The sequence below is a fragment of the Pithys albifrons genome, chromosome 6 (genome assembly GCF_047495875.1).
Source record: "Pithys albifrons albifrons isolate INPA30051 chromosome 6, PitAlb_v1, whole genome shotgun sequence".
Classification (NCBI taxonomy): Eukaryota; Metazoa; Chordata; class Aves; order Passeriformes; family Thamnophilidae; genus Pithys; species Pithys albifrons.
In genome coordinates this window covers 35,890,450-35,909,265 of record NC_092463.1, presented here as the reverse complement: position 1 = coordinate 35,909,265, position 18,816 = coordinate 35,890,450, and the positions used below count along the sequence as shown (strand labels likewise).

Here is an 18,816-nt window from a genome sequence, read left to right as displayed (position 1 = left end):
GTAAGAATTTTCATGTCAGTGACCAGGGAAGAAAGACTTCATTCCACTGAGGTGCTGTCCTGGTTTAATGCCAGTCAGCTGTGTCCCCTCCTGTCACCCCTGGCACACTGGCATATGGGGTGAGGTGAGAAGCAGAAAAGGCCTCGGCCCTGTATGAGCACTGCTCAACAGTAATGAGAACATCCCTGTGGTACTAACGCTGTTGTCAGCACAAATTCAAACCATGGCCCCATCCTAGCTACTATAAAGAAAATTAACTCTGCTACAGGCAAAACCACTGCAGGCAAATGGATGTGAAAATAGCTATACAGTAGGAGAGCATTGCAGACCAGAATTTCAGGTCCTCTTTCAGCAGTGATACTCCTTCTTGAGCTTAAACACATACAACAAGAGTCCTCTATTGTTCCAAAATTGGATAGCACCAGTTCAGAAAATTGGAATGTCTAATCATTCTGCCATAGGACTTATACCTGTCCTATAAGATACTAATTTTTGTAGATGCTGCCGCATGCCAGTAAGGAAGCTGCTTTCATCTTGAATTACAGAAAGACATTACACAGCATTTATACATGACACAAAATTTGAATTATCTCTATAAATATAATGAAAATAAAAAATAAAAACACAGTTTTTCTGTGTATGCATTGGAATCTTTATTTCTTTATATTTTAATTGATTGATAGGTTTTATCTGTCTTTTCAGGAAATGCCATTGTGCTGGTTTAAAGGCGAATCAGCAGGGGAAATGAACTCACCACGAGAGAGATTATAGGTCAGAGCTAAAATTTAATAATAATATTACACTAAAAACACTGACACACAAGGGAAATTGCTTTCAACTCACAAAACCCCAGCAGTATAACCCAGTGTCCTGGGGCACAAACCCAAGGGGGTTTGTTTGCCCTTGTGCTGAGACCCCTGTGGCTCCCCCCAGTCCAGAGCAAAAGGAAATGAAAAACCTGTTGGTGCAGGCAAGGGCTGTGGTCTGGGTGAGAGCAGTGATCTCCTCCTGTCGAGGTCCTGCTGCTCCTCTGGATCCAACGAGAAGTTACCAAAGTCTTCTTACCCACCACTTATGTACCCTCAGGGAGCACCCAGTCCCTCCCCCTGGGCGGGGACTCACACAGTGGGTGATTAACTCTGGGAGCCAGGGGGTATTGAACTGTTGATGGCCCCTTAGCAGCTCTGCCCCCCTCAGGCTGGGTGTGAAGGTGATAATGGCTCCCTGGGCAGCTGCTGCTAATGGCCCATTGTCCTTGGGGAATGAATAGAGGGGGTAGAATACACAGCTTTGATCACCCCCACACAGTGTTAGCTGGTCCCTCCTGCTGAACTAGGACAGCCATTCACTGTACATAATCCTTGGTTGTTTTATCAGTATCTCACAGTGTGGTTTTTAGATACTTCTACGGTTTCTGTTGGAATCTGCCAAGATACTTTCTGGTACTGGTTTGTTTAGATAGTATAGTTTTTAAATGCTTCATGTTTTGAACAAACCTCCTCTCTGAAAAACCTTTGTGAAGTTTCAGAGGCAAAATAATATGAGCTTTTGGTAGAGATCTCCAGTATGCATGTCTTTTTTGATAGACTTCTTTATGTAGCCTATTTTTAGATACCACAAGTTTTGTTGTACTTATTTTAAAAGTTGATTCTTGTTCGGGCTATGGGAGCTGAACACCTTTGGGGATAGTTTAGATCCTCACAGCTGTGTGATACCTTTGTATTTAACAAAATCAGTATGCTTCCCTTCTGTTAAAGCATGGTGTTATTTTCAGTGTAGTTTCCTTGAAACTTCATTAGACTCAGATTTTAAATTCTGAATTTGCAGTCAGAAGGGATAGTCACTGTTGCATGGGATGATGAGTACCTTTCTCCTTGTCCCTCCTTCCATGTCAGCTCCGATCCTTTTCAGTTGAAATGGAAGTACCAGCTACACACAAAATACACGAAGTAGCAAAGACAATTCTTCAGAAAGACCTATGCCAACTCTACTGTACAAAATACTCACTTGGTCCTACCTTGTGAAAGTCTGCTGTGTTTGGGCATGTGTCCTCCTATATCTTCTATAGAGTGTTGCTTAATTTCTTTTGATATCTGACTAACCTCATTTCAGTTTCCTCAGTTGTAGAAGTGGCAGGAAACTTTTACATAACATGAACTAATAGCAGCAAGTCTATTCTGTTATAGCTGTTGAATTTTTCTGCAAGTACTATTCAGGTCCCTCGGTGTTTGCCACTCTGTGAGGCAGATCCTCTCCTCAGTCTCCCCATGATGTCCAGTGTGCTATGCCACAGGTTGGTATGTGAGACTTGAGGTCTCTGTCTGCTGGGAAGAGACTTCTCTGCCTCTGCCAGTAGGACTGTGAAGATGCAATGTGTTTGTGTTCTTCAACTGCAGCACTTGGTAGGTGAGGTCAGGAGGGCTCCTGTGCTTTGCTTGTGTGTGACTGTAAGTGGAGATAAATACTGCAGTTATTGGAAGTTCTGAGTGGGTATGATAGTAATAGGCAAGCAGGTAATTAAAGCTAGAGTTTTTAAGTATCTTACAGTTCAGTCAGTTGTCATATCTCATGTGTGACTTAGACCCTTCTGCGATGGCTGGGCACCATGAGAAACTAGTCAGCAGAAAGCATTGCATACCTTTCTCAAGTTAAAACCACAAGGATTGAAGGGATTTGCACTGTTGCTGTCTCTCTTCATATTTGTCTCTGCTTTGTATTTGTGCTGACAGGATACTTCAGGTCACTAATTACTATTCTTCTGTTTGAGCTATACTAATGATTATCACTCTTCAATGCTTGGCAGACTTGCAGTTGAAGAACAGATCTGGAAAACAAGGTGAGAGGAGAAAAAGGGAATACAAGGTATCTTCAGTGGTGTTCAGATGCTGCTGTGCTTCCTGACCTTAAATATTATTTATCTGTTGATAAGCAGATGCTGTAATGCCCATCCTAGTCATTTATGTAGCTGTGTGGGTAATTACTAGTGTTTTTTTCCTTCTAGTTGAACTTCTCGTGCAAGGTAGATGAAAGTACTTAAAATCATGAATCTGTCAAGGTGACACTGTTATTTTTGCTGTTTGTCTGCAGAAGCTGGAAAAATCTGACTTGAATAACTGGGAGAACATCAGAGGCCCCAGTCTGTGGGAAGATTCCAGAACTGTTCAGAAGCAACAACGGGAGGCTCTCCGTCTCAAGCAGAGTGACTGAACAAGCCTTTGTGGTGCCTCAAAAAAAAAAAGTCTCTGGTTGGACTTAGTTTTTACGCAAGTGTCAGGAACAGACATGGGAGCAATTGCACTGAGTAATTCGTGTTGGTGTATATAGAAGTAACGGTGAGATTGGTCAAAAAGGCACTGTATTATATGAAGCTCTATGTTTGCATCCATTTGCACAGAGTACCACAGGCTGTATATGTGAATTTTCAATTAAAAAAAACCTGATTATTCTACTTGCAAAATCCCATTGTTTTTCAATCTCTTAACATTCAAAACTGCTTCAGCAAGGAATAACATTTCAAGAATCACTTGTCAGTACCAGAAGTTGTCATCCTAATGAGAACAACAGTGTCATCTAGATGTGTGTTACCAGATAAATGCTGCTTCAGGGAGCCCCTGCATGACTTCAGGCTCTTAAGCTTGGAAAGGACTCCACAGGCATATGAGCTGTTTGAAACAGTGAGTCCATTTTTGGCTAAATAATACTCTTGTGTTTCATTTCCAGGGACTTGACTGTATAAAGGCATATACAGCATGTCAGCTGGTGATTGGTTAATAACATTTGTTTAGCTGTGGTTAGATTTTTGTGATTAGTTTATCAATACCTTTGTGCAGGCAGGACCTCTGCACTGAAACTTCTCGATTTGAGTTGGAAGCACTCTTCCTCACTAAGAACTGTGCTGTTTCTCTGTGAGTAAATATTGTAGCAGAATCTTCTGGAACAACTATATAGTAGCAAAGCTTATCTTAAATGTATTATTGCACGTGCATTTGCATCGGCACAGAATTTTTTTATCTTTCAGTGGATTCTTCTGAAATGCTTCTCTATTTGTCTTTGTGTGCTAAGTGTTAATTAGAGGACATCATGCCAGCATTCAGGACCCTTCTACTGAAAGAGTTCAATGAAGAAGCATCTAGTCAATTTTTCAAATTGACTTCTGGGAAGAAGCAAAGATATTCTCTTGCATGAAGCCCTTAAGCTTATCAGTTTTATTGATGAACAAAACATTCACTGAAATATCTTGTGTATTTTTAGTAATTTGATACTCTGAAAAGACTGTTTTGGGAATGGTCATCTTATTTCAGCAGTTTATGAACACAATTGTAAAAAATTTCTTACATGAATGACATTTCTTATGTCATAACTTAGGACCCAGTTTTAGATGATTGTTTGCTGATTGTGGGGTCCCCCCACCTGTCCTTTTTTCATAGGCACTAAATCTTGTAGTTTCTGAGGACATATTTGCATCTATCTTTGAAGCAGCATCTCTGGAAAGTGATGGATTTATCTTGGCGCCTCTGAGAAACAGTGACATGCAGTTGGAAAACTTTCCAACTTCTCCTTCACTTCAACTTCTTTTTTAAAAGACAAACCATATCTACTGATAGTCTACTAAAATAAAATTCCACCATTTTTATTAATGCTGTTGGCTCATTTATGAATTAAAAACCCCAAACAAACCAACAATAACTGGTACAGAAGCTGTACTTTTCATAAAATGAGAAGAGCCATTTCAGTAATTCATCTTTATTGCCATGCACTTGGAACAACGGCTTCGTGTTTTATGCTATGCTTTTCTTTGCCGTTGAATTGGAAGTAATACTTTTGAAAGGCTTGTTGAAAGCCAATTAAGTCTCTTAAGTTGTCATGCAACCTAGAGTAGAAGGCACTCCAGAAATGTGGACAATTATAGTTCATAACACTAGCAGAAGAGGTAAACTTCAGTGGGTTCAAAATTCATGCTTAGTTTGGCTGCTTATTTGAATTATCCTTCTGAAAGCCAGTTATAGCAATTCTGGTTATCTCCAAGGCACTCAGAGACAGCCTTGTTCAGTTCCTGAATTGTAATTCTAAACATCTGTGGCTGGAGGGTGTCAGGGGTAATTAAATGCAATTGTCAATCTGAGCCACTGCTTGACATTTTTGCATTCTCTTTGGTAACTGGCATGTACAGGTCTGAGGGGAATGAAAACAAGGCTTTAGTGAGAGGTGTTAAGTATTACAAGGGTAGAAGGACTGAAGAAGCCAGATCTTCTAATCAGAGTTGCTGAAATTAGAAACAAAGTAAGAAAATCTGGCTAGGTGTCTGTATGTATGTGGGCTGTAAAATCAGTTCCAAAATCCGTGTTTTGACAATAAAAGAAAAAGTGTTTATCTCTCAAAAAAACTAGCAAGGTTGTTCTTTGGGATCTTCCATAACAAGAAAAGCAGTAGGACATGGAAGTGAAGGGAATTTGGAGCACCTGTCCCCAGGGGTAGGGAGAGGTCAGCATAGCACCACAGATACATGGGTGTCTGTCTGGATGGTTCCCACTGGTAGCTGTCTGCAACTCAAAATGCTGGCCAGATGTTTGTGTGAGATCAGCCCTGTGGATCCTGCTTATTGAGTGTGGTTTTCCTATGGCACTCTGACTGTGCAGATGCATGGATGACCCAAAAGAGAAAATGCTCAGTATCTTAATTTATCTCTAACAGATGCAAAAGCTGTAGCTACTGTGGAGCAAAAGGTTTCAAAACTACTGAATAGCACAGCAGCTGAATTTCAAGGCTCCTCAATACACCTGGATGAATGAGCAGTTCAGTGTTAAAACCTTACAGAACCAAAATGCAGAGAACAATCTTGCTGTAACAGTGATCCTCCAAGGTCTTGAAGACAGGTCCAGCTACCCAAAAAAGGTAGGTCATGGTGTAATAGAACATGAGTGATGGGAGTCTTAGACCAGAATATAGAATCAGAAAAGTCTGAAAAACAGCTTAAACCTATCCTGTCACCTGGGGACCAGTCCCAAAAAGCAGAGGAAGAAATCCATTTCTTCACAGAGGAGCAGCAACTTGGAGTGATTTAAAGGTCACTTTGTTAGATGTTTTACACAGGCACTTCTTGTTTCACTGTACATGCATGTGTGTAGGTGAAACTTAAAACAGTAGGTTTTACCAATTGAAATAACTACACAGACCCTTGCACTCCTGATGATCTTGCATTTGCTCTGTGTTGCTGTGTTTGAATTTCCAGCACAAGTCCAGGACAAGATTCATTTTATATTCTGTATTTTCCAGAGGGGTTTATTTCTGCAAGAAATGTGAAAGCCTAATATTATCCTTTGCTACTAACTACTTTACATCCACTTGGAAAAAGAAAAAAAGAAAAGAAAAGAATGAAGAAACAGAAAAGAAGGAAATTATCTAAAGTCTTAGGAAAGTAGAATAACAATTTTTACATAAATATGTTCAAAGAATTTTCCTTAAGCTTTTGTGGTTATAAAGGCTGCTTATTGTCAGTGTTTGCAGTGGAAAACCACTTTCATCCTTCAGTGGAGTAAGGTTCACAAAAAAATTTCCACTCTTATGTTAGACTGGCTAACTAGAAGGTTTTAATCAAAGGAAGGTAATTGCTGACTGTTAGGCCTTCATTTTCTACAAGGACTTGCAACCAGACTCAGCCAACACACAAACAGTCTCTAGACTTAGAAACAAAAACTCCATACTGATGTTTTTCTTAAAACTTGTACTCTCCCTAGGAGCCCAGAGCAGTCTTTCATACCACTGGAATCAGGCCGACCATATTGTCGTGTTGAACATGTGCTTTAACTGCATGTTTAGCTGTCTTGCCTAACACAGGCAATTAGTTTCACCCTCACTGTTTCCATGCTGCTTAAATTCAACCAAGGCAGCAGCTGGTCGTGCTGCAGAACGGACATGTAAAATATGGTTACACATTGCAAATGTGAGTAGTGTGTGTGCAATAAGCACTTGAGAAGGAAAAATAAAATCCACGAAAAAAGCCCCCAGAAATAAGGAAGTACTGTGCATTGCCTGTGCCTCTATAGAAGAAATTATGCACTTTCACCTGGCATCCTTGGAGTCTGGCATGATGTGCCTTCACAGTAATGATCATACCATTTTAGTATGTCTGTGTCAAGGCAGTTGATGAGATCCTTGATGTTCGATCCCAGCTCCTTTCTGTGTGTTCAGTACCAAATCCACTATGGTATCAACCTCAAGGAGGCCCAGTGGCTCCCAGCAGTGTGGGTCAATCCCACGCACCATCAGGGGTAAACCCATCTCTCTGCTCTACAGATCCATTCTCCCTCCTCCTTCTCTTCTGTCTTCCAGTGTCCCTCTTGAAAAGTAACAGTTCAGTCTCTGAGCTGCTCTTTTCTAATGGAGCTGGCTGTAAAATGCCACCCTCTTTTTTAAATGTCATTGTCTACCAAGAATTGAAGAACAGTGGTTTCTGAATGAATTTGAATATACCCTGTAAATGTAAGCTCAGCAACACAGACCCAGTGTTATATCCCCTTAAGGATGGCACCCAGCATACACTGGGTCTCTTTTTGTCTTCGATGCGCAATGTTATGCTCTCTATTTTATGTACAAAGGAAATTAAATGTACTTATTTCTTTAAAAGATGAGATCTTCATTTATCTTCAGCTGTCAGTTCCTAATAATGTTGCTCAGAGGAGTGTTATCTGTGATTTAGTAGCTTTAGTGGACTATCTTTTGTTCAACAGAGGATAGCAGAATAGAACTTCAGCTTAATATAGCTCTTTTCTTACTTCTTCAGAATAAACAGAGGGAAAAAGGAGAGCAAGAGTAAAGAATCTTGGGTTCCAGACTCAGGTTTCTTTCCTGCTTTGCAGTAGATAGGGCATTTTAAGGAAAAGAAGAAAAGTGGAACAAAAAAGGAAATGAGAGAAGAAATTTTGGTAAGAAAAAAGCTTAGGGACAAAAATAGTCTTAGGACATGGGGTATTTTTTATGATTGGTCTCTCTGAATGGAATAAGAAGGAAAATTGTTTCTGTCTCAGGAAAAACTTCTGAGCTCAAAAAATAGTCAAGTTTGAGGGAAAAATCAATATTTTGCAAGCTAATTGGTTTAGAAATACTTTTATTTGGGTGAAGTGCAATGTTTTATTTTGTGTTTCATGTTTTTCCATTCTTGATTCTTTTTCCTTAGGTACCTTAACTCTGGAAATGAAAGACCACCACTGACCTTAAAAGTGTAGTTTTCACTTAAAAGATTGAGGGCACAGAATGCTGCCATAGTTTCCAAAACTTTTCACAAAAAATGTTCTCAATAAGAGTAAAATCTACCAAAATATATCTTTCTCAGTGAACAGATTGCAAAATGTCAATCAACCAGATTAAAAAAAAAAAAAAGAAAAAGAAATCGTCAAAGGTCTTTTTGCAAAAAGTGTTCACCGGTCAGTTCCTCTGATTAATTGACAAGTGCTGATGCTGCTTACTGGCAATGATATGACTGCACACCTCTGTGGCTGCATGTGTCAAGCCTTCTCCCCACCAGATGTGCACACCTGCATTCAGAAAATGGCATGCTTGCAATTTAACAGAGGATTTTGCTACTCAGTAACAAGTAAGAAAAGACCTACCCCTTACTGCCTCCAATATTCTGCTATCCCAGGTAATCACGCTGTAAGATTTACATGAACTAATTGAGTTTCCTCAAAAAAAAAATTAATTCCTTTTTCTCCTTGCTTTTTCTGACTCTACAACCTAAATTTACTTCTGTTTAGTTCTTGTTAAATAATCTTTTATTAGATATTCAAACAGCATGCTCATCTGTCATAATATATTAAGAAGAAACCCAGTCTAAAAAAAAGCATCGCCCTTGCTTAAGTGCTGGATTCAGAGTTTCCATCATTTTAAGTTACCTGTCTAGCAACAAACTGGCAATCAGTGCTGGAAATACTTCAGTCCTACTCATGTTCATATGTATTTGAAGTAACACTATAATCCTTACAGTTTAGGAGTTGGGTCTTACCATTACTTGGTTATCCACCCCACCAGTGCAGATGCTTTCTTGCCTTGCAATCCTGACTCAAATGTGATTAAAGATGTGATTAAAGATAAACATATTTTCAGTACCAAAATCTGAGATTGCACATTTCTTATAACAGACCTTTTGGGCTGAGTGCTCCCTGTAAAGTGTGCTGGAATAATAGACAGCAAAAATTGAATGTTTTATTTTTATCATCCTTTAAATCAAGATTAACTTGAGTACAGATTGATCAAATTTTTAAAATTTCACCCTCACCCTGATATGGTGTTGAGTTTAAGATTTAAAACAGAGTTATGTTTTTTTCAGCTTGGCTTAGGGAGGAACAGCTGGGAATATTCAGAGTATGTTTCAGTTTGGGTAAAACCACCTATATTTTAAATACTGAGAACTATAAATGTCTTAAATACTTACTTGAATGTTTGAATTTTAATGTACTTTCATGACCAGCATAGAACACGTTTCTGACTAATCCAAGTTACTCCAATTTAACAAGAGAAAGCTGGATATGGAAACTTGTACTTTGTATTGACAGACCCAGTTGGCCAGGCAGTGATGTTGAATATGAATAGGAGCAGGAGACCCTTATCTCTTATCTTTCATCTATTCAAGAAGATTTCTTACCCCTATAATGAATTATTCACAGCAGAAATTAAAAATTGAGAAGTCTTCGTCCCTTGAAGCTACACAGGATTGTGCAATGTTACCTGACAGGTCCATTTTTCTCACACGTACTGCACATGATCTTAACAGTTCTATCACTGGCATTCACTGTCCACTTTAAAAGCCACGTATTGTGTACAGTATTTTGTGTGTTCAGGTAATGCCAAGAAACTAGCAGTAGAACAGATACTAGTTCTCTCCTGTGCTCTCTGCATGGAGATGCTGTGATCTAGGAACTGCTGCAGCAGTTGATGAAGGTATCTCTGTGCCTTGTTCTTTTGTCCTTGGGGAAGTCTCTTTTGCTGTCAGAGGATTCACCACTCTGCTTTCTTTGCATGAGAGATGTAGCAGAAAATCTGAAACCTGGAAAACACATAATACCTTAGGGTATCTTAAATGTTGTTGTATGACTGTAAAGCTGTATTTTAGGAGGTGTGCATTATATACCAAATATTTCACAGAATATTCTGAAAATTGAAAGGGACCCACAAAGATTGTCAAGCCCAACTCTTAAGTGAATGGTCTGTACAGGGATCAAATCTGTGACCTTGGTGTTACTAACATCATGTTCTAACCAACTGAGCTAATTTCAGGGTCATAGGTATAGATAGAAATACACATATTTTAGGCAGCCCCAAAGACTGTATTTCCCGCTCTGTGTACACATAGGGGAGAGCTGGAGCATAGTGCCCTTCACAGTCACTGCCCTGCCAAGGTGGGGACATGCAGGGATCACCTCTGAGGAATGAGGATGGTTGCCTTAGCAGGAACTAGCTCTGTACAGTGATTGCCTGCCCAGGTTACACAGGAGAGAATTAATTTTCTCACTGACACAGATGGTATCTCCAGAGAAGTCAAGTGTCTATGCAAACATTAACATCCAGTCACATGCAACAATCATCTCATTTGAAGGTAGATGTCTGCCAAGGTGGGTGTTGAGTTGTGCTCTGCTGTCCCCTTCCGCTGATCTTGGAAAACACTTAGATTATGAGTTTTGATCACTTTGCTTCTGTGAGTCTAGTTTTGAGTGAGCTTGATCCCAAGAAGTCTTATTAAGCTTTCATGGATGTTAAGACAAAACCTTGTGATGAGTGCTTGCCAAACCACCTGTGTGTTCCTCTGAAAATGCCCTTGGCCTCTCTCCCTGAACACTCTGATACAGAGCTTGAAAATTAGGGCAGCTCTGATGCTACCATGTTTTTTTATTTATTATTTCTTCTTTCTCTTGAAAAGATGATGAGTTTCTTGACAGCTTAAATAAATATTCTCTCAGTAAATTATTATTACAAAGATCAATAAATATCGGAGTATGTCACAGTGGTGTTTAGATAGAAATTGCAATGCCAGCATTGCCTACTACAGAGGTAATGCATGTAAGTTGTTTCTGAGAAAATCTGGCAAATCATGGCATGGACAAGTCCTTTAGGCAGGACTGAACGCAGTTCCATCTGAAATAATGATTAAATAATGTAAGGAAATACATCTTTCCTACTTCAAAAGCGAAGCTTTTCTTTGACCATCCTTCAGCCAAAGCTCATGTTGTGTGGGCAATAAGGTCAAAGGATCCATAGTCTCCTCTAAGTCATTAGGGAGCAATAAAAAGATACTTTCTGCCATTAAAGATAACCTTGTGTGCAGCAAGGGCACAAACAGTGTCAGTAAACTGGCCCTGTGAGACCACTTTATTGATGCTGCTTCAGGTTTCTTGTAACATGCAAAACAGCATTATTATTACAGTAGAGAACTGGCACAGACCTTTCAGGATTATGTATTGAGAGCAGCAAGTCAAATACCATCTGCCTAATGTGATAAATTCTGAGTATTATTCCAAAGAGGTTTGCCTGAATCTCCTCTGCAGAGTACATAGAGGCAGCTGCCAGTCACTTTTGTCCTCAGCCCCCTTCCCATCATCGCTTCTTGACCTTCTGGCTAAGATCAAGTGTAGTATCAGTTGAAGTCTTGGCCTGTGCTGTCTTTGGGGACTCTATTCTGCCCTGGCAGCAGGCTGGGCTCAGTGACCTCCTAGCTCCTATCCATCTGTAACTACTATTATTCCTGCTCTTTGAGAGACCAGGCAGCTTTTAGAAATCAAATCCTGTTCAACATGCCTTGCAAGTACAGCTGAGATGCATTGCCCTGAATTACTTCTGTTTCAAAAGGCAGGTGGGACTCTGTGTTCTAGAGTGGGAGAAATTGCAGTGTAGCTTGATTCCCTTCTGTTGAAAGCCAATAAACACACTTTTTAAAAATTGTTGTAATGCTTAGAGGAAATACAACCCCAAAATTTTTGAAAGAAGACAATACTGGTAAGTCCTCTGAGAGCTTTGCACCCCTGCATGAATAGGGTTCTGGGGCCAGGCAAAAACATCTGACATAAGAAGACCTTAAAATGCTGTGATAATATGTTTATATTTGTCTAGATTTGTAAACTTTATAAATCCAGAGCTAAGTATCCACAAGGGACACCATAGCTGCCATCCAGACTTATTGCCTGAAGATCTTATCTAATCCTGGGGCTTATACACAGATCTATTAACTTGATCTGGGTCATTTGTTTTGCTTTGTGATTTTTTTTCCTAAGTCAGTTGTGGAACAGGAAATCATGTGTTATTTCTGGAAGAGACCATAAAATGATACAGTGGAACCTGGTGTGTAACTCAATTAAAGGACTTCCACTCCATACATCAAACACAGTAACTACAGGGTATCTTCCAGTCTTTGTGTTGGCAGAGGTCACTCAAAAACTCCACCTTTGTCTCTTCAGCTGTCCTTTGGAGAGGAGGTACATGAAGGATGATGGGAATTTGTGTTTCACTTAGAGAGGGCTGGCCATGTATCCTTAAAAGTCACATTTTGGGGCAGCACCAACCAGTTCTCTATCCCTTGCCATTGGGAGGGATGTAGGAGACTTCTGCTGCAGAAAACCTCTAACTGGCTTTTATGGGAAGGCAGAAGTGTCTTCCAAAATGTTAGTCTCCCATCTAATTTGTCTCAAAATGCTGTCTGGTCTAACGACACAAGTTGTGGGAGGCCAGGTTTTTGTTCGCTGTCTCTTGCTGTTTTTCTCAGGATGTGATTTTTCTATTTCGGGTGACCGGGTGTGGAGGTAGTGTTGCTATGCTTTAGGGAACACTGCAATTAGATGCACTCGAAACGATCATGATTAATAATTATGACTGATTTGTTACTAAAAAAGGAAAAGGTAGAAATAAATAATAAACCACAGTTAATTTGAAGGCAATCTCTGTCTCTTTGAAGAGCTTTGAACAGGCCTAGGAGCATTTGTACTCTCCTTAGGGGACAGCAAAGCCCTCATTTCTGTACATGGCAGCGAGCCTTGCTCCTGTGTAAGTAATCCGATGAGTTCTCTCATGGAGGAGCCTCATTTACCCGTTGGTGACTCTTGTTAGGTGTGTCCCAGATAACTGCAGCAGCTGGGCAAATCTCAGCTGTGTTCCAAATAATTAGCAAAAGTATTTGAATCAATAGTGTCAGGGAAGCCACTGAAACAGCTTTCCCGAAACAAATCGGTGAATAAGCACTGAAAATTTTCAGTCCAAGTAAAATCTGTTTACTGAGGATATCTTCTTTCTCCCTGTGAATACATGGCCTCAGGCCTGTGATGTGGAGTAGAAGCTGTTACTACCTGAAATCGCACTTCATTATCCCATTAGAAGCTGAACTAGAGAAGTGTCACATTAGCCTCTGGCCCTCTTGCTCCTACTGAAGTCTTGAGCTGGGGATGTTTTTGTGTCAGAAATCAGTGCTGAGCAGGGAAGCTGCTGCCTTGTGCTGCTGGCTTGGTGTAGAGCTGTGGGCTGGCTGGGGTAAGCAAGGGTGGCCAGAGTGGGTATGGGGGTAGAACAGAGAGGCCTTGTGTTGTGGGTGGGCTTGACACAGCCCTGCTGCTGCTCAGTGGCAGAGGAACATTCCATTTCTGCAGAAATTGAATACACCATGCAGCAAGAGCCTGGCAGCCTTGCTGTCAGTCCCTCACAGGTGCTGCAGCTCGGTGCCTTGGCCCTGGCTGTGATCCTTCTCCACGAGCAAACAGTCTGTTCAGGGGCTGGAGGGGATGCAGGCTGTGCTACCCCTGTGGCAGCAGCTCTGCAGAGTGCCTTTGGAGCTTTTTGAAACTCTTATAGATTTTCTTCATCCATCCCTCCTCCATCCCTCCTCCATCCCTCCTCCATCCCTCCTCCAATCTCATCTCTCCTCCATCTCTCCATCTACACACACGCACACACATATTATATGAGCAACTGACTTTTGACTTTGCTTCATAGGAGCTGAAAAACTCTTTCAGTCAGTTCAAGCACATGTAAAAGTAAATTAAAGCCATCTCTTAAAAAAATAATGAAGTCTCATATACTGTAGTTGAAAGAAAAGGTCATCTTCCCTCTGCTTCATTTTTATGCAGAGATAACTCAAGTTTCTGACTTTAGTAAGGAACTCACTTCCATGTTCCCAAAGGAGTTATTCCTTAACCCTTAATACAAATTCTATATGTAAACCATCTCGTGATCAATAACTACAACAACATAAAGTGAATGTGCTGAATTTGTGCATAAAGATGTCCTCTTCCTCTACCGTCGCTATGAAGTTATATGAGGCTTGCATGCTGCTACTAAATGTCAACTTCAAAAGGGTTTTCTGATATGTAAGAGTAAACGTCTGATTTTAAAAGAATCAAAAATTTGGGGACAACAAAATGTGTGGTAAGAATGCTTTCAGTCATCCATTTCTTCTATGAAATTTTGAAATTAAAAATTTGGAGTGCTTATTATAAGAAGTGTCTTTCAATAGTCCCATGCTTTTGTCTGTACAAATTGGAGACATAAAGACATCTTCTTTTGAAAAGACAAACAAAAGCCAATGTCAGTCCCTGAGTTGTGGGATACTGACAGTGATTCTGAGTAGAAATGTTTGTATTTTCTTAATTGTCCTAGTACAGAAGTATTTTGTAGAATCTGTCGCTTGAGGGAAAATTTCCCTTCTGACAACTGAGGTCTTGTACAGACTAATGCGGCCTGGTTTTAGATAAAAGCAAGCATGTTACTGAGCATTCTTTTGTTTTGATCCTCTGTTGTTGAGATTTATTGCCTGCCATTTGTAGCATTTACAACTTGCAATTAAGGCTTCTATTTTGAATACCTAGTGCATAAGCAGGAATTACCGTAACTTAGTATTTGGATATGTCTTTCAAACCACAGCAGAAAATAACTTGTTTCTGATGTGACATAAAAGCATTTAAAGCTACATAAGGTTTATAGTGACCTAATGTTATATGAATAAACTGTAATTTTATTAAATATTTTCCCATAATTTTGGAGAGTTCCCCTGTAGGGAGTCTGTCTGATGTCATCCATAGGCTAATTTTTTTTTTTAAAGCAGAATTGTAAGTTCATTGAGCATTTGGAGCAAGGAAAGTTTAATGTTCCTATAATTAACTCCTTGTTTTCCTAAACTCTTTTGGTTTTAAATGCTCAGCTGGCTTTTTGCAATAGAGACTGATTGGGCATTCATCTCTTGTCTAGAATGAGTAATGGAGCACCTGATCTCTGCATCCATGAGCTGTATTCCTTCAAGAAGCTCAACTTACTCAGCCTGTGAACTGGTCCCCAGGGCCTCTTAGGAGTGGCAGGCAGTGGACAGGACTTCTGTGGTGCCTGTCTACTGGGAGGGTTGTATTTTCTGGGGCATATCTGGCTGCTGCACAGTGATGACCCCTAGCTCTGTGTGTCTGCTGTATCTTCAGTTTTATGGCAAGAAAGGGGCTGTGAGGACCTTGGAGAGTAGCAAGGGTGGACAATAGCATGGGAAATTTGGGCACTACTGGGCTAGACCTTTAATCATGCCGAAGGGCTGGAAGAATGAAGGATGGGCAGGAAAAAGGCTCTCTTTCCTTTGGCTAGACTGAGAGAGTGCTAACTAATGGTCATCCAAAGAACTAGACTGGGCTGTAAGACTGAGCCTTGGTTCTTAGTGTTGTATAAGGGGAAGAGATAATGAAAATAAAGCAAAGGTCTTGTCCCCCCAAATGCCTTTCAGATTAAATCACTGTGACTATCAGGAAAGTTGAAAATTCTGTTCCACCAGGGACGGGGGAGTGGAATGAAAGCCCATGTGTATTTTTAGCATCCCTTGTAATCATGTCACCTTTTGAAATGAAAGCATCAGTGCATTGGAGTGTAGAAACTGGGGAGAGGACATCTTCTACCAAGACAAATGTCATGCTCAGAGTGGATTGACTGAGTCACTCATTGTCTGAGTGATATTTGTGCTGGCCAGGACAGACCCATCTTCCCCCTGCTGCACACTTCCTCCCCCTCCCATCTCCTCAGTTTTATTTGGTTTTCTCCTTCACGCATCTCTGCTGGTTGTCTCCTCACACATCTCTTCTCAGATGATTCTACCCTCCAAACTATAATCATCTGGAATAAAACCCAGCACATACAACATGCTTTGGGATGTTCACCCAGTTTCCTGCCCAGAGGGTTGGCAGCTCTGACAAGGTGACGTCACATGCTTTAATGGAAGCCACTTGGCAATGCCATTTTCTTTTATCTTTTTTTGCCTATGAAGAAAGTGTATCTAACACAAGGAAGAGAGCAGGGTATCTGTTCAACTATGAATGTTTATTTGCTGTTCACCTCTGAAATGTCAATGAGCATTTGTGTTTCTAGTTTGAACTGACTATTGGCCTTGGAGAAATTACTGATGCTGCTCTTGAATGAAATTGTCCCTTACTTTCTAAGGAGGTAGAAAATCAGTGTCTCCCTTTGTAATCACAGACACATCATGTCATTGTTCTGCGACATCCAGAAAAAGGCAATAATTCCCCATTGTTCCTACCCTTTGCCTTGCCTTCATACACTGGTAAGAAAGCAAAACCTAGTTCACAATATCCAAAACAACAATCCTCTGCAGTGGATAAATTCCTTGGCACTGTTAGCAGGCAGATCAAGTGGTTAGAGGTCACTTGTAGCTGTTCGCTCTGTGCCCTCTGGCTCAGCTCTTGCAGGGATATGTGGGTACCAGTTGTGAAAATTAGAAGAGTAGCTTACACTGGGTTTTAGCCCATTATTCAGTGCTGAGTGGGATGCTTTCACCCCTGGAAGGTAAACAGGAGAGATATAAGTGCTTGAGGAGGGTTGGCTATTGCATGGCCAGGCCATTCACTGCAGCTCTCTGTGCTTTGATGAAGGTGTCATCTGGGGCTCAAGTGACCTTCCTTACTGAACAATGTGGATGTGAAATTAGTGCTCAACTCCTTTAAACAGGTTCTGTTGTCACAGACCCTCCTTTATGTGCCCAAAAGAGTCAGGCAACCCTCATCTTTTCCTCCTTTCTCCCTCCACTTCTTCCCTTGAGCATTATATTAAATCCATTCTCCATTGTACTGGCATCAGAAATGTGATGTTTCTTTGTGTGCCATGACTTTGGTCTCATGTTTACACTACCTCCTGCTGCATGGCAGCCACCTATATGATTTAATTAAGCTATGGTGCTAACTTTCTCCTCTTTCTTGTGTATGTTCACTTGATATACAGCTTCATGATGTGACTGAAGGTAGAAATGGACAGCTTCATGCTAAGAGTATGGGGACTCCCTGAGGGCAGCCAGGCCACAAGTCCAGCAAGTGGGCACCAGTGGAAGGAGCTGGACTGGGCTGAGCAGCAGCATGGTCCTGCAGCCACTGTGCTGCCCTTGGAGCTCCTGAGTCAAGATGTGGTTTTGCCCCCGTCTCCCAAGGTAAGGTGATGCTTCACTGGCCCCTGGGGAGGAATGTGGGTTCATAGGTAGCCACATAGAGGCTGCCTGCCTAGTTGTGGGGTGTTTTGTTTTTTTTAGCCTGATGAAGGATGAAGACATTTTTCAAACAGTAAATGTCACTTTAATGGCTAATTTATTCTTTCTTCCCAGGCAGAAGGCCTATCAGAAGGATCAGCATGTGTCTTCCATTTTGTTTCTTTTTTCATCTTACCTAGTTGTTAGTGACAACAATTTCTATTTGCACACCACTCACCTAAAGGTTTCCAGATAGTTTTCCAACAGTGGATATCTGGTTTTAACCTAATTTTATAGATGGTGAAACTAAGAAGTAGATGTGTTTGTGCAACAACCTTCTAGCAGCACAACTGTGCTGAGGTGAGCAGAGGTGAGCTGTCTGGCTGCTGGAGCCATGCTGGCAGCTGGAGAGGTGCACACTTGCTGGGGAGGCTTTAGGGCTGCCTGCAGCAGTGTATGAATCGGGCTGGATAGGCTTCCTGAGCCTGCATCTGTCCCCCCATTTCCTTTGCTCCCAGTACAAGTGGGTTATTTTCATCCAGAGTTGTTCTCTTGGTGGCTTGGAGTCATGGTACAAATTTTGGCCCTAGCTTTGACATCCACTTGTGTGCACACCAGTGGGGTACCTTGATAAAGAATCCCCAATGCCACGCAAGCGAGGCCTCTCTGGGTCCCCAGTGAGTCTTGGCCAAGTTAGGGAGTAGCCCTGCAAACACATAAGCATTTGCTTCAGGGACTTACCCATCAGTTAAAGTGGAATTACATGCTTAACTTACTAAATTACCCTAGGCTTTGCTTAAGTATGTAATTAAAAATTATGTACTCAAAGATAACCATTTGTGGGGCTGGGGCTTGCTATCCTGCTTCCATTTCTGTAACAACAAAGGCACGTTACTTGTGCTCTTTTCTTCTTCTACCTGGGTAATGTTTCGAGCTTCTGGGATCAGAGTGGAACAGAAACAGAAGGCAAGACTGTACATACAGACCATAGGAACACCTCATTCCTCTGAGAAGCCGTCTCAAAATGTGGGAGTGTTTCAGAGGTCCAAATATAGCTAAAGATGCTTCTTTAAATGTTGCACAGGGTCAAATCCTGGCTGTCCTTGAACTCAAAGTCTTTCTTCAAGGCGTCTTTCTCTTTGTGGGTGGGTTGGGAAGGAAATGGCCATGGTTGTCCTCAGGCAAGCTGCTAGCAGGGCTGTGTCCCAAAATCACCACCTGGCCAAGAACTGCTTGGTGTTTAGCAAGCTGTTTTGCAGACCAAAGCATTTGCTTACCTCCCATGTCAGTGGTTTCTTCAAATTCTGTCAGCATTTTAGGGGAGAACACTGGGGCAAGGCAAGCTGCCC

The 18,816-nt window shown here is 41.2% G+C and overlaps 1 protein-coding gene across 5 annotated transcripts in view; it reads left to right on the top strand.

Moving 5' to 3' along the window:
* Positions 1 to 3,448, top strand: part of COX16 (cytochrome c oxidase assembly factor COX16) — a 45,946-nt gene extending 42,498 nt beyond the window's left edge. For 2 of the 5 annotated variants that reach the window (XM_071558204.1, XM_071558209.1), the window contains exon 4: positions 3,088 to 3,448. In XM_071558204.1, coding sequence (XP_071414305.1) covers positions 3,088 to 3,207 — 120 coding nt within the window. In that variant the 3' untranslated portion in view covers positions 3,208 to 3,448. The other 3 variants (XM_071558207.1, XM_071558205.1, XM_071558206.1) reach the window with 3 other exon arrangements.
* The last annotated feature ends 15,368 nt before the right edge of the window (positions 3,449 to 18,816 follow it).